This window comes from Trachurus trachurus (assembly GCF_905171665.1).
Source record: "Trachurus trachurus genome assembly, chromosome: 17".
NCBI classification, from domain to species: domain Eukaryota; kingdom Metazoa; phylum Chordata; class Actinopteri; order Carangiformes; family Carangidae; genus Trachurus; species Trachurus trachurus.
In genome coordinates, this window is record NC_139900.1 from 12,520,617 (window position 1) to 12,537,302 (window position 16,686).

The 16,686-nt window shown below is 41.2% G+C and overlaps 1 protein-coding gene across 1 annotated transcript in view; it reads right to left on the reverse strand.

Annotated features, from left to right (window-relative positions):
• Positions 1 to 14,504, reverse strand: part of LOC311001009 (collagen alpha-1(XI) chain-like) — an 86,753-nt gene extending 72,249 nt beyond the window's left edge. Inside the window, exons 1-4 of the mRNA XM_083991954.1 lie at positions 14,137 to 14,504; positions 7,511 to 7,675; positions 3,563 to 3,776; positions 2,054 to 2,216 (exon numbers count right to left, since the gene is read on the reverse strand). Coding sequence (XP_083848080.1) covers positions 2,054 to 2,216; positions 3,563 to 3,776; positions 7,511 to 7,675; positions 14,137 to 14,251 — 657 coding nt within the window. The 5' untranslated portion in view covers positions 14,252 to 14,504. The remainder of the gene's footprint in view (positions 1 to 2,053; positions 2,217 to 3,562; positions 3,777 to 7,510; positions 7,676 to 14,136) is intronic.
• Between the last annotated feature and the right edge of the window lie 2,182 nt (positions 14,505 to 16,686).

A 16,686-nucleotide genomic window follows, 5' to 3' on the forward strand; every position in this document is an offset into this window, starting at 1 on the left:
CTTTGCAGGCAATAAGATTTTTTTCCCCCATTAGGAGCGTTGAAAACAAGTAGTCAGTTTGCAAACACCATCGCTAAGATTATTAAACTTGAAGTGGAAATAATGACAGCTACCAAGATATGGTTGCATTTTGAGCTGGGTCACCACAGCATTTCTATGGTGTGTGATACACTGATTAAAACCACCCCTTCAACGTGCAAAAAGCCTCAACTCTTGGCACAGGAAGGAGTCATTCTCTCTTGTCTAGGTTTTTAAGAAAAGAACAAAACAAATTATTCAGTAATTCAACACCATTTAGCGTAATGTGTGTTCAAACAAAGCTCACTCACAAATAGCCAAATGGCTGCTCTCGAATCAGCATTAAAAATAGAAAAGGCTTCATGAATGTGCTGGGCTACTTGTAACCCCCTTACTCTGCCCTTAATTACCTTAATTACAATCTCAACTTTAATCACTGTGGCTTTCACTCTCGCATACTTAACTGTTGTTGCTGCCATAAACTAATTCACTGTGACTGTGCTCACTGTGCTTCAGCTACAGTAAATGTCAAATGTAAAAAATTATTTTAAAAAATTACATAGACTCCTCTAATCATAGCCTTGGCTTAACTATGTTTTTGTCTTAAGCAATTTCATCTGCTTACCAAAAAAACCTATGAGTGAATAAGAGCGGCACCCAAGTGTCTCCTCTGTGGAAAGTCATCTCTGACCTGGAGGCAAACATTTTGCAGCCTGTTCTACTTAGCAAGCATTCCTCATGCAGACATCAAAGAGATGCTATTGTCTTCTGAGCTAGCATTCAACTCGCATTTTCCACTCAGCTCAAACCTACCTGTGCTAAACCTGGTTAACTTGGGGCCTCCAGTTTATAATTGCTACCTCAGTAACTGTTGTTATTCCCATTTCTAATAGCCACAGTCATTAAAGGAATTATAGGGGGAAAAAAATCATCTCACAAACAGCTGTAAAATTCAAGCCTCTTAAATAGCGCACTGTCCAATATGAACAACTGAAGTCCATTTAGACTAGGTCTTTCTTTGATTAAGTCAATTATTCAATCAAATCCAACCAGTGCTGAGAATGAGAAAAAAAGCTCTTTGAACAACACACTGAGTAAGAAGCCTTTCCACAGACACTGCCCATGGCTCTTGCCAAGTACACAAAGCCAATATTGTTGTTCTGGACAATAAAATTTACCATTTACTGTATGCACAAGTTAATGAAAGACAAATAAAATGTCGGCCTTAGAGCGCATGCACTTAAGACATTAGACACTAAAATTGTCCTTTTCCACAATGGTAAATGAGATTCATTGAGAGTAAGATACACAATATGTTTTCAATTACATCCATACTTAGAGTGGAGAAATCGCCTGCATCTAGGTACCCTGTCCAAACTTCCTCAAAACATAATCACTTCAGTCTAGTGGTGAAAGCCTGCATTGTATTTGTGAAAGACACAGTGAAATAATAGAGACATTTAAGCTGCCTTCTGCCATAGTATCATGAGTGAATTGTTTTACAAAAAGGGCATATCCAAAGAAAGATCGAAGATTTCTGCACTGATGCAATCTGGGGGGAAATGACAGCAATAGTGCAACGAATTGGAAAATATTTGCTGTCTTGCCAAGAGTTTGATATAAATGTTGAAAATATCAGCACGTAAGTGGACAGCTAGAGCGAGAGAGGGATTACTTAGCTTAGCATAAAACTTAGCAGTGGGAAACTGCTAGTCTCTCTCTAAGTTCTGAAACACATCTATATAAACACCTCTAAAGCTCATTAATTAACAGATTTCATCTCATTTCTTTAATCTGAGGAGAACACTAAAATAACAACAATTTGCCTATTCATGGGGTTACATGCTATGTCTACCAAACCTTCTTGTTTAGGTCTACTCTGTACTTCATGAATCTTCTCATCTAACTCCCAGCAAATAAATGTATTTCCAAAAAATGTCAAACTCTTCCTTAATCCAAGTCATACTATAACCATCACAATGCAGCTTGCTAGCTTGATCCACATAAGCACAGGCATTCAATATGGCCGCCTTACCTCAAAGACCTCCTCATCCAGGATTCTGGTGCCAAAGACGGTGATGCCTTCTGTGTTGATGGCGGCCCGGTCGCCTCTGCCGAGCGGCCTGGTCACCTTCTTCTTACAGTCCACAATGATGGTGACACTCTTCTTCTCCACGCTGATGGCTACACGATGCCATCTGTGCAGCACGAGAGCAACATACAGAAAGAGGTTAGGGATTCGATCATCCTCTTACTTAGAAAGCTTTTAAGAAAAGTTGCCACAGCTGGCATAAAGATACAGCTAGCAGCTGGTTAGCGTAGTTTAGCCTAGCAACTGAAACAGCTAGCCTTTTTGTGAAGAAAGTAAAACCTATAATACTGACAATTGTCTTTTTTTTTTTTACATACCGGTAACTATTTTTGTATGGATTTGACCTTACGGGTGTTGGGGCAGTGTTGCTTTCAAGAACCTTACGAAAACATGCCTTGCTTCCAGGTTTCATGATAGGAAGCCGCTGACTGTTTTAATTTAGCGAATGTACAGAAAGGGTGTTTCCAATTCTTCCATATGGCTCAGGGCGAGAGAGCAAGTATATTTTCAAAAATGTCTGTCTATTTCTTTAAATGTCTACAGGTCCCATACCTTAACCTTATGTCGGGAAATGTAGCTATTTAGATTAAATGATACGGTAAGTCAGAGAGAATCAGAGAAATCCTATGGAAATCCAATTTATTTAAAACTATAATGATATTTGACAAAGCCCTGCTTTGGGTTGGGTTTGTTCCTGTATAGAGACGGCTCTGTTCGTGTGAATTTGGAAACTTGAAGTACATTTCCACTGTGTCAAAATGTATTAAATTTGTCCACTACTGCAAGCTGGAGGTTGTGCTAAATTGTAATTGAATGTAAGGATTACACTGCATATTTACACCATTTTCTCCCTGTATCGCTGCATTTTTTCCCATGCATTACAGACAAACAACCTCATCTGAAATCATTTCCAGACATTTCTGTTAGCATTTGTGTAACTCATTTATGGCAGCTTTATAATTATTTATTGTCTTTCAGAATTATCAGATGGCAACATGGGGGCCTTGCCCATTATTGTGTATTGGTATAACACTGTTGTAAATAATCTGGAAAAGAAAAGACTGTCATCAAATTGCTGTGAGCAATTTATTTGCCATTTCCATCTGGCTTGTTACATATGGTAATAATAACGGAACAAACATATGATGATAATAAATCCCCAGGGCTGTGTGTCAGTTACCAGGCTTGAAGAGTTAAATATGCTCTGAGTGCTTGACAAAATGCATTAAGCAGATTTGTTTTGTTTAGCCAAAAATATAACCTATAAATCTAAATACAATGCACAAGATGAGCAACTAAACATGCAGCTTTGCTTTTGAGCCACTTGCACAAGCTTCACAACAAAGAGAGAATGTAAAATCATCTCATGATGGCATTCAGAAAAGCACGGATCCACAAAATCTACCACCCACATCCTGCTCCAGTGCTCTCGAGAACGGGTCAGTCACTTACTTGCCGTCAGCGAGGTTGATGGAGCGAAACAAGGGGTACTCCTCTGGGGCAGGCTTGCCATGCTGGTCCTCGTAGAGGAAGACGGGGGCACGGCCCACCTCCACGCCAAGCTGCTGGATGCCTTGCTTGTTGTACACAGACAGCAGGAAGGACTGGAGGCCAGCCTTGGGCTTGATGGTAAACAGGATGGAGAAATCTTCTGGGAAAACTCCCCCTGAAGGTGGAACAAGCAGCAGGCATGTAGGTTGGTATGTTGGTAACGACTAACAGATACATAGCTAAAAAAAATTTAGGTGACTGCATATTTTTGTCTGAGGTTTGCTCTGAATCTGATTCATATGATTATGCACAGGAGGAGGTCCCAGTAAAACCACAGTATCTAACTAAGTTTAATTAAATTACTCTTGTGGGGATGTTGGTTCAGGAATGTGTTCTTCATTTATAATGTTTATTGCCTAAGCTTTCTCCTTCGTGTTACAGGGATACTTTGGAAAAATGTTTCCTCTGTCTGGGAGTTGGAGCTGGAAGACTGATACCACAAATATGAAGATACCATCAGCAGCCAGTTCACCTGGTCTGGCACGTAACTCCCCATTCAACCACAATGAATCGTTTAGACTCTAGGATTAACACAGGTTGAATCAATCAGATACAATGTGTTGGCATGCTGGTAGACTATTTTTATTCTACTTTGGAAAGAGCAAAGTTAGCTGTTTCTCCTTGTTTCAAGACTTCATGCTCAGCTAATTAAGTGGCTACTGCTACTGCACACACATGAGAGCGGCATTACTGACCTTAATCTTACAATTGGGAAGAATATAAATAGGACAATCTTCCAAAATATCAAACTATTAACATTAAATATAACTTTTTCTCCACCTCTTCACATCTATCTTACAGAATTGATGAGTAGGCCTATAATCAATATGAATAGCCTTTAGTAGCCACGCAATAAAGCACTCCTGACTGACTTCATGTCACCTTATACCCTGTCTTTCACACATCAATCTTCAACTGATGTCATTACGAGGGCAATTGTATTGTAATGACTAAATTGAATAATGGCAAGTTTATTAGCTCTCTAACTTTCTCTCCTCACATTAAACCCCAAACGTCTAGACAACTGGACCTGAAGCAGTGTTTATGAAGGAAGCTGAGAGAGACCTTGGCATGCCCTGAAAGGACTCAACAGTGGTGATGTAGCCACTTTAATTTAACAAGGGTTGTAAATACAACTCAAACGAATGTCATATTTTTTAAACGCCATAATAGCTCGGTTCAATGCAAAAAATAACTAATCCTGATCAAATAAAAGTCACATTATTCTGGGGACACTCTGACACTTTGCTTCCATGGCACCTCCAACACCTCGCTTCTCAAGCTTAATTATAGTCTTCAAATTTCCGTTACTGAACGTGTAAGGTGTGCTCACAGTCTAAGCCAAAAATCACAGAGACCTACTTTATAATTCCTTAAACAATTTTTCACTTTCTTTTCTGCTCTTTGAAATCCAGCCAAATGCAAAAAGACTAGCACATACTGCAGACTGGGACAATTTATTTAACAGCACTCGGTTACTCATAAATTTCTAAATAATTTCTTGCCAAGTCAGTATTGAGTAGCTAAGTAAAAAAAAAAAACAGAAAGAAAAACTGGGGGCTCTTTCTACACTTTGTCCCAGTAATCAAAAACTAACAGGCTCCCAATGTTGTATATCATTATACATTATGTTCATGCTTAAGTACAGCACGTTTAGTAATAGTGGCTGGGGAAAAAAGCAACTGGGAACTGAATGAGAATTGGCAAATAGAAGATTTTCATCGGTCTGTGGTTCGCTGGTTTTCTACACCCATCAGTAAAGACAGAGGTTCATTATATAACGCTGGATTGGCTGATGAGCAGCACAGAGTGTAAGAAAGTAGCAAACCAAATGGCTGCACAGTCAAATAACTTTTCTTTTCTCTCTTAGTGGACTCTCTCCTAATAAAATAAATATGGGTTTATTTCTCACAGCCATGCTACAGACTCTGAGTCAGGCAATGAGTGTTCAGTATGAAAACACTTCTAGATTTCACCATGTCAGCCAAATATGCACATATTCCAGGGTGCCAGCAATCAAACTTTGAGGTAACAAACTTTATTGACAAGATCCTTCCACAGAAGATCAAAAGAAATACTCCTCTCAATGGTTTTCTGTCATACATTGTTGATTTATTGAGTAACAAAAGTCTGGTGTTGCTCCTCTTACTTGAGTCATATGTTTACATGACATTTCATACACAATGTGCTGCATGACAGTCATTCCCTATGGTCTTTTGGAGCCTATTGAAACACCATTGTATACATCTTCTAAAAGAAATAAATAACTGCTGAACATCTGCACCGCATTTTACGCGGCAGGTGCTCGGAGCAAAGAGTTTAATTTAAGATGCTCATTACATGACTTTATGTGATTTCACTGTGAAATTGAGATAACTTTAAGATGTTTTCAGTTTACCATTAAGACAGACAAAACAAATATATCAGTAATACTTCCATCAAAACAATTATTCGTTTGAACAGGCATAGCATTTTTAACCATGTGGCAAGTTTTTTTTTTTTTTTTTTTTTTTTTACTACTTGATGGATTGCTAAGACATTCTTGTTCCTCTAGGGATACATTTATAGTAACTTTTAAGATCTTTTCATTTCTCATCTAGTGCTACCTTCGGGTTTATGACTAAATACCTTCAAATTCCCGCATATTTCCATCAACACCAGCTGCACTTTGGGTTTTATGCTAAATAGCACATGGCAGTAGGCTACGTTAAAATACCCACTCCCATGAAAATCGTGTTTTTCGTGCTTTTCACATGTTCCTGTGGCATTTTTCTTGTGTTAGAGGACATATCAGCAGAAAAGGAAGTGCAAAATTGCATTTCTGAGTTGTTCTGCCTTCAAATTGCTGTGAACCAATGGCAGACGCAAACTGGCAGTTTCAGGGAGACTGGAGCTGACGTGTCACAGCTCCAGGGGAGGGCACTAGTGCTACAAGCTCCCGCCCCGCTCTGCATCTGGCTCAGAGGTGAAAGGCTTGGCAGCTCGGTATAGCTGTCAATGTATAACAGGTATAGCTCACCTGGTAGAGCAGCTTGCACTGTGAGTAAGGACTATGTTCCAGTCTGGGATCAAATCCCAGTGTGGAGTTTTACGCTAAACACGCTGAATCTGTAATTGTACAATGTCCAGCTGTCAGCGAGCGGGGGGGTGGGGTGCGAGGAGGTGGCTGGGCGGGTGCAGAGCAGCGCAGTCTCCGCCCACCCTCCAGAGGTGCATTGCTAATGAGCTGGTTTTAAAATGACCGAAAAGGGTCGCGGGAGTGGGACTTTAACAAGGATTGTGAAAATGGTAACTAATAGCCTATACCTGTGCAACGTTAGCATTTAGCTTACAGCGACACATGGTCTAAAAGTGCAACCTTATGGAGCTGCTAACACAACTGTAGACTCTTTGTCTTGTTTAAAAGCCGGGGTGGCTTGTTTTATTGTGAGGCCGTGTCAGTGTTCCTGAGTAAAAGCTGCATCAGCAAGGTTTTAAACAAAAACATACCCAATTTCCTCACAAAATATAGCGACATCCCCCATCTCTGAGATCCTGCAATTTCCCAAAAATGTACTCAAATGGGACTCAGATGTCAGAGGAAAAGTGTTTATTGTAAGTTCTCTACTTCCAAGAAGTTGACAGAGGCAATAAAATAAAAATGCTAACTATCTCCTGAACAGCCTGGCTATATCTTCAAGAAGATTCTGCATTCAGCAACATTTCAACTTAAGCCTTTTGTGATTGTGATTTTGGTGTTGTTCTCTGGTGTGTGCAGTGTTATGAAATTTGAATTTCTGTGAAATCGACTCTTTAATGTCCGGAGTGTCTTTGCTTAACTTTTCTGTAGATGCTAGTCGGTGTCATTACCTGGGAAGAGCTGTTTGGTTGGAGCGCTGATCTGAGCCTGTTTTCCAACTCTGTAAGCTATGTCGGGTTTGGATCCTCTCCGGACTGTGCAGAAGCCTGTTGTTTTTCGTACTCCTTCAGGAGAGCTCTTGAAGTCTAGCACCTTCAGTACATCCACTGGTTCCGCTGTGGAGGCAGGACAAAGAAATGATTAACCCAGTCACACATGGGCAAAATTACATTACATTTGTACAGCAAAAAGTTTTGGGGGGAATACATTGTGGACTGTATTTGGGCAAAGGGAGTTTGTTTTATGTTTTTTTTGAGGTTTAAAAAAAAAAAAAAAACTTTATAAGAGTAGATTGTTCTAAAATTCCTCCATTACAGTATGTTGCATTCAAGTGCAGTGAAGTAATTAAAAAAACAACAACCTCCCTAATCAGAAATTAGCTGCAAAGTCCACAGTCAACGGCTAAATGTACAAGTTAATTCTCAGTCTGCTGAAAACCAAGGGTGAGTAAGTCATATATGCCATCATGTATATACCGCTTCTATATAAACTAATTTATTAGACGTTAAACTCAATGAAAGATCATGAATATGTACACAATTCAGATATAAAGGTATCAAAATGAAGATGATGTATGACAAAATGTCTTTTTAAAACAAGTGTACATGTTGTAAAATCCAAATGTAATCTTACAATATGCTGTAAACATATTTCTTTAGTTCACAGAAACCCTAATAGGACCTGGCATTTTGATGATAAGTCAACATTTACACCCATTACTCCCCTTGCCTGTTCAGAGACTGTTGGCCAAGTCTGTCAGTTCAACCAGTTGTTCGTTTATGAGCTGCCTTGGCAGAGGAGCAGTAAAAATGTTAGGAACCATTCAGCAGGCATAATTGGACCCCTCCTCACCTCCACTGCCCCCCCCCCCCACTCAATAGCCCAAAGCTACTGCATCTATGGGATGATAAAACTCATTGCTGCTGATCACTGGGTCTTTGGAATAAGGAGAACACAGAGGGGGGCAACTTTACAAGCTGCTTAACACTACTAGACTCTTTTCTATCAATGGACCTCCAACTCAGGGGTGAAACTACTGTGCAGTACAGTCATAAACACTGCTGCTCACGTTGTCCCCCTCCCATAATTGTCTAAACCTGAGACAACCCCCCCCCCCCCCCCCCATCCCATTTCTGTAGCTGATTTTGCTTTTAAACCCTTATCACTCCCATTCCCTGAGGCACATCATCAGTTACAGTGCGATTATAGGGAATTTAAAATGCCTAACAGGGTATGATTTAAGGCGAGAGTATAAATAGGAGTGTTGATGTACAGTGTAACGTCATTTGTGATTTAATGCATGTCTGCCTCTGGCTGCTTTTGCATTATAATATACAGTAAGAGGGGCCATTAATTCAGGGTCATTATGGGCGCTGTGGTGGATGCAGCAGGGAAAGTACATAGAAACCTACTCATGAGAAAAGAGCAGGTTTGGATAAATTGTTTGTTTCTGGCTTTTGCTCAGTGACTGAAACAAAGTGGCTCTTAAATTATTACATGTCCAAACTTGGCAGTGTCAACTCAAGTAATCCTTTTCATTATGAAATACACACTTGCACATACAGTATTGCGATGATCTCTGTGTCTGAAAAAGTATTCCAGAGAGTTGATGAAAAGTTGATCTGAAGCTGATGCTAGCTCAAGGTGAGGGTTAAAAGCTGAGTGGTCTGTGAGTCTAACAACACAGTTGGTGCAGCTCACTCTCATGTGCACCCCAACTGATAGGTAAAGGTACATACTGAGAAACTATGGATTTGTGATGACCAGTCCAACTATGGCACAAGAGAGAGGTAGAGGGGAGGAGGGACCAAAGAGTGGATTCCTTGCTTTTTATAAGCATGGACACTAACCCAAATTTATAATATTTCTGGACAGCAATTCCTTGTTTTATAACATGTCAACACACACACACATGTCACTTGGTATATATAAGCGTGGCTGATTTATCAGTCTAGGTTTTAGGTATTTGAAACCCTGATCTTTAAAACAAGTAAGTAACATTAGCTGAGCACAAGCTCTGGTGAACAAAAGTTACAGTTAGGAAAATGCGTAATCCTCAAATTTAGTTTAGTATGACAGTAATACCAGCAGAGTAAATATAAACTAGTTAGTTAGACAACAATATACCCTAAACTTAAAGTTTAAATTAGCCTCTAACATACTCATCATACCATACCAAATAAGGAGAAGTCAACAAAACCCTTTGGTGTAGTGAAATGAGTTCATATGATTACTTAGGAATTCAACTTGAAGAATATGTCCTGCTTTGATTAAGCATCTATTATTAAAATCTGGATTAATTGCTTCATATGGAGGACTCTCAAAATACAATATCTGGCTTTTGAATTGATAATAATTCCATGATATTTACTCAACACATGACATATCAAAGTATTCTGGCCACGATTGTTGTAATATATATGGCCGACTGATTTAGTGAGTTTCACCACAATGCAATAACTTCTCTGCTGCTGTACTGTGTGAATATGCTAAGAACAAAGACTTTAAGACCACACATCAGTACAAACAGTATGTATTGGCCTGATGCAGAGTTTGATCCTTAAACTGCCCAGAAACTCTTCTACCCAACTCAAAAGAGAATATCAAAAGCCAGCAGTGGATCAGAGGTCCAGTGCAGACAATAAAAAGACTAACAGTTAATATTTCCACTCCAAACCAAACTCGGTGCAACCCAAAGTAGTAAAAGCTACTTGTTTAACTGTTACAAAAAAACCCACAGCAACCAGCACAGCCTTGTCCAGACATCACATTACTCATTTGCCTCTAAAGTGAGTCAAGAGGCGGGACGAGTCCTCTTCAAAAGGCCCAGCAATGATAAACAATGTCTGAACGGTCAACTTAAAACCCCGCTGGGACGATAAGGCCTCTCAGGAATGGCAGATAACAGGCTTAATGTGAAAATCTCCCTAGAAATAAAAATGCGGATTCATGTGTTTGATACCGGCAGGAAAACACTGTGGGAAAATTATTCAAAGGGATCAGACAGAGGCTTTTCTTGAAGTCCAAATCACAGGAAATCTCTCCATCAGCCTTATAATACTCCATTAAACTGCATGAAGCAGGAGGGAAACTTAAGTCCAGAGACACAGACTAACCAACACAGTTTAGACTGGTGGTGAGAACAGCATTTGAGGGAGTATGATGAAAAGGAGTGTTATAAACTTTTTACCGCGTCAATGAAGGAACCATATGTTCTTTCAATTCACATGAAGAAACCCAAACAGTGTTTGTCTGAACTTTTCTGAAGTCGCTCTGCTCTTCACATTTCAACATCAATCAAGTATCGGCCAAAAGCAGTTTCATCATAAAATACACACAATATACTTTTGCATTTTTCCATTTTTCCAAGTCATGTGGCACGTGAGGCCATGAAATGCTGATTGTGCGGTTCCCATATTCGCTTTTGGTGACCAGGAGGGGGTCTAATGGGTGGAGCTACAAGTCCACATGCTGAACCCATTATGGCACTGGCACCACTCCCCAACGCTCCCCCCTTACTAAAACATACATGAGACTAAACTCAGAAGGCCCCATCCCTGTAGCTACCTCTCCTCTGAGCAGCAAAATAACAGCTTGAGCGGTGGATCAGACACGTTTGATTCAAGCACACGCTCTAGAATCAATCAGTCACATGACGCCACCGTTCATGAATTTAAACAGTTTGAAAGTTGAAGCATCTAAAAAGGAAAGAAAAGAAAAAGAAAGGTATGATCAAGCAGATCTGAACATCTTTTTCTTTTGATTGCTGTTAACTTCAGTTTCTTCTCTTTGACTGACACTGAGGAGGGAGAAGCTCAACAGACCCCGGGGTTCGTTTTGTCCTGGAGACTACCAGGCTGACTCAAAGGCAGAACAAAACACAAATGTGAAGCATCATACGCCAACTTTTAAACCTCACACCAAATGCCTCATAAAAAGGAAAATAGTCTGTGGCTCTTCTGAATATTGTCCCAAGTAAAGAGCTACTGGTTCTTGAAAAAGGGGGGAAAAAAAGAAAGAAAGCTTGGACTAAAGGTCTCTTTGTGAGTTTGAGAATGCCTTTCTGCATTACTGCATACCTCAAGGCCTCATATATTCCAGATGTGCAGAATTGGCCTGGACCGACCCCCCCCTCCTCCCCTCCCTTCCCCCTCCAACCACCACCACCACCACCACCATCACACACACCCGCCCGCCCACCCGCACCCCCGTCTCTGCAGCCCCTCTCCTCCCACAACCATCGCCTCACAGAAGCCCTGAAAAACAGGCAATATCCCAAAACCATTAAAGACCCCAAATGAGTAGGCAGAGCGTTATAAGAGCTTTTCAGTCTCGCAGGAGTTTCAACCGGCATGCTATACCATACCCCCGAACACATCCTGAGAGAGAGACTCCCACATCCCTCCTCCCTTAAAAAGAAATAAAACATATTCTAATGATAAGGATGAAAACCCACAAGAGAGAGGAGACAGCTCTCTCGTGTTAGAGGTACCATCACAGTCCCAGACTCTCCACAGTCTTGTCTGAGGGGGTAATTCGTCAGCCTCTCTGATTTTTAATGACACATCTTCCTGACTGCTGTCGGGGACTTGTGATATACTATCTGCCATGTTAACAAGCTACTAGCATGACAAAGGAGAGTGATTTCCCCTGAGGTGGTGAAGCATGTAGCGACAGGAGAAAACCTCTGTTAAAATCATTAGAGCAATTTCACCAGCAGACCCCTAGCACATTAAAATTCCATTTTCAGCTGAATGGGCTAAATCTACAGCAACACCCCCACCCCCTATAACTCATGCGTGAGCCATACAGTTTAATTTTGAAGTTTAGATTTGTGATTAACTTTTAAATCTGTGACATTCTGACTTAATGCCTTTGTGGCTCTGTGGTCGTGCAGCAGCATCTCGGGACTCGGGATGTCTTGTCGTCTTCTTGGGTCTTTTTCGTGTCACTGCCATCTACTGAGAGTTGGCAGCAAAGGCAGCAATTACAATACGCTGGAAAGCCTGTAAATGTTAGCTAGCACATCATGCAATTATGGTTAGTTTAAATATCAGTCAGAGTGAGGAAAGATGTGCAACGGGCTAGCCATACTACTGTGGTATTCGCTTTGATGAGCTACTCATTTTTTTTTTTTTGGGGGGGGGGGGGGGGGGGGGGGGGTCTGTGCAATTTGCCCTCTGCTGAGTGATATGAATCAAATGACATACAATGGGTGATGATGGTCCAACATGGGGTGGGACTTCAGACAGTTAATGTCTAGACAGGATACAATACATTACACTAATGACCTACTATTATATATCAGCCTCCAATACGGTTTTTCATATTCATTTAAAAATGACTTAATTTCTGCCACTATCATGGCTCCGATACAAAAAAGGCAAATCTTCAAAAGGCTGCCATGATGTCAAAACCCACAAATATTGAAGCAACAGGCATCCAAACCAACACACACAACTTTGACCCACAATACAGTATGGATGCCTCTGTGACTTCACAGACAAAGGGAATATAAAAGAACGTAGTTAATGTGACCCACATATGTGTTTTAAAAAGGAGAGGAAAATACTCCATTTTTTTTTTTTCCATCAACGCCCCTTCTTGGACTCAGTGGGAGCCCAGATAATGTGGAAAGATGGTGATCCTCAGGCCAGAGTATGAATTTCACTATGTTGTGTATTCAGCACAAAACCTATATATTTTTTCTCAATTAAACTGAGCTGGTGGAAACTCTGTTGAGTATAAGTGTGATTTCAACTGGCAGTTTATCAGATTAAAAAAAGAAAAGAAAAGAAACAAAACTTTGTAGCAATTTTATGCCTTTTTTTAAATCTGATTATTAAGCTCCTATTCCCCACTGATGTTTAGGAAAAGTTAATGTAGGCTACTATCTGTGACTGCTGGTTACATCACTGGTGGTGGTGCGTAAAGGTTATGTGTAAAACCTTAATGATTTCCAGGAGGGCTGCCAAATGATGAAGTGGCATGTAAATACACAGAGGATGATTTTCTGTGATCATCTCAGCAAAAAGTGTCGATCACACCAGCTTCTTGCCTACTCATCATCTTTTAACACACTTTTTTTTTTTGAGGTGGTACAAAGAAAACAAACACACACTGTGGGTCCTCTCCCTGCCGAGTCGACCACACCTGGAAGGCAGACTTCACCTACTTAGAGGGATCTTGGAGACACTCACATCCGTGTCCAAAAAAAAGGATATTTATCACAACCAACACAATCTGAACAAAACTTTGAGATCAGGAAACGACTTTCCTTAAAATTCCTCGACGAACTGCGGTGCTATCGAGGCAACTTTAAAAGTTGAAACATCAATCATCTAAATTGGTGTCAATCAACATCAAAATTACCCCGACAATAAAACATCTTCATAAGTTTTGATTACCATATAAAAAAAGTGAACAAACTGAGTCTGGATGCCTGAAGGAGTTAATTGGATTAAAAGTTGACAGCGACCCTCAGGCTGCAGACCTGTGGGCTGAGTGCCAGCCTCCAGGTCGGGATGCCCCGGAGTTGCCACATGTGACTGTGAGTTGTGTGCACCAAGTTTCTTACCTGCTCTGACATTGGCAGCTTGTAGAATTAAAATTAATGTAACCAATGCGGTTAGCGTTGAGTCCCATAGCCACCTTTTCGTTTTCCACCTGGTGCTCCACCTTTGCATCTCCATGGTGAGCGCCCGCAGCGGTTACACAAAACGGGCGACTTTTAACAAAATTCGGTCCCTTCCACAATCCACAAAAAAAAACAGAGAGAGAGAGTGTGTGCTTATATTACAGCGCCATGTGTGAAGATAGAAAGATGCCAATCACAGCCAGACTGGGCCCTTCGGATCCGCTCCCCCTTAAGCCCAGCGCTCAGACTGATGGTGAAGGGGCTCTCATGAAAAAAAAAAGAGAAGCGCACGGCACTCCGTTCCCGGGGAGTTGTTGCGCACCGTCAGGAGGCTGGACAAACGCCGCAAATAGTGAACCTGAACCGCCAGCAAGATACTGACACTGGAAAATCCTCCGCTCATCAAATCACCAGCCGGGAAAGTTGTCTCAGGTCCCGCCCCCATGCATGTGCCGAGGAAGAAGTCAGAGCAGCAGCATCAAGCGGAGCATCACTACATCCCACAGCAGCAGCCTAATTACAGGACAGTACACGGTGCAGTGCAGGCTATCCCAGATGGGTGCAAGTTCTCTGAAACACTCCACTTTATCAAGATGAAAAATAAATAAACAAGTATGACAGTAAATAAAATAAGAAAATAAATAAATAAATAAAAACAAAAAAATAAGTTGCACTGATTTCCCAACTTTGCCAAAAAGAGCTTTTAAGAACAGGCGTGGAGCTGGAGTTACAGGAGGAGAAGGTGCTAAAACTGAACGCAACACGCGAAATGCAAATTAAGTGGTGGGGTGGAGCTGTTATTTTAGAAGTTTCCTGAAAGCCTAAGAATGAGAAAAGAAAGCCTGAATAGCTCCTACATAGACCGATGGCTAATATAAAAGCTTCAGTGGCCAAAAGGAAATGTTTTCCAGACTCTGGGAGTTTCCTCAAGGAGCGTTTTTTTTTTTTTCGTCTTTTGGACAGCAGTGCTCCTGAGGCCTGAAAATAATTAATGGTTAAAGATGACTGGAACAAATGATTGAAAGCACAGGTGGTAGCTATAGAGTCCTCCTCCTTGATTTTTTTGTTTTCCATGTGCACCGATGAAAGGCAGACTTAACATTGTGATGGCAGCCATTGTCACACAAACCCCAAACTACATTTCGGAACATTTGTCAGTGTTTACCGTGTTTTATCATAAGGTAGAAATTAGAGCCGCAGTTCTCAGCTGATGCTCGGTCAGTGTGCTGCAGTGAAGATTTAGCACAGCGCTGTACAGTTGTGGCTGGATTCATAATAACAGATTGGATCTTGTATATTGTAATAAGGATTAAGTATTAAAAAATAAATGCTGATGAGTGGCTATATGCCTGGACTGGACAGCCAAATGCTGTTCCCGTGTGTGCAAGTGTGGGTTTGATTAGTTGTTATAGACTGCAGGGTGTGCAGGCCGAGTCGTCTTGATTTATTAGGGCCACGCAGTTTTTAAACATTTACTCTCTCTGGCACATTTGCTGAGAATCTGTATATTCACATCTGGTAGGAGCTTTAAAATCCACCGCTTTGCATCTCTTGCTCATGAGCACTTTGGCGGCAGCTGCTGTGTTGAGGGAAACTTTTAACCTGACTAGGGATGTGAAATGGAAATGACTTAAATCTCTGTGTAGCCTGTATTTATAGGCACATTATTGATAATTCCACAGCAACAATGCTTATATGCAACTCAAGCTGATGAGAATACCATTAGTTTTGCATGGTCACAAACCAAAGAGCTGGGGGACAGGGGGGGTGACCCGAGGTCATTGGTAGATGGAAATTCAGGGGATCACCAACTTTATTACAGTTAATCCTACAAGGTATGTTATCGTCTGTGCCAAATTTCGTGGCAATCCCATCCAATAGTTGCGGAAACTTTTCACTTAAAAAGGACAAATGTAAACCTCATGGTGGCACTGGGTGGGGGGAAGTCAGGGGATCACCTGAGCCGTCCAGGAGAAGTTGAGATATTTGACCGGATAAGGGAAGGAATCACCAAAGTCGGTAGGCTTCGCTTCACCCTCTGGGAAAATTTCATGGCAATCAGTCTGGACTAAAGCGGTGACCGACGACTGACCGGCCGACACAGCACGGCTAAAACACTGCGATCAAGACAAATATGAGCAGAAGGGGTGACTAAGAGGGATTGAATGAGTTCTGGGGCTAATTTTGTGATATTAGACCGTCTGTATTGTTTTATGATTGCTCTCTGGCCTGATTCGATAGGCTTCAATGCACACTCAGCAGGAGAAAGCAGCCTGGCTGTGCAGATTGGCTCTCTGGTAGTTGTTTTTTTTTTTTGGTCAGTTGTTTGGCAGAACAAGCCAGAACCTCTTGTTCATGTTACTTGTTGGGACCGCGGCCCAATATGTTTGGTTCAATTTGACGAGCCCTCCTGCTCTGGCAGAGAGGAAACCTGAACAACCATGGCTTAAGTCTTGGGTTTTTCTTTCGAGCAGACTCAGACGGTCGACA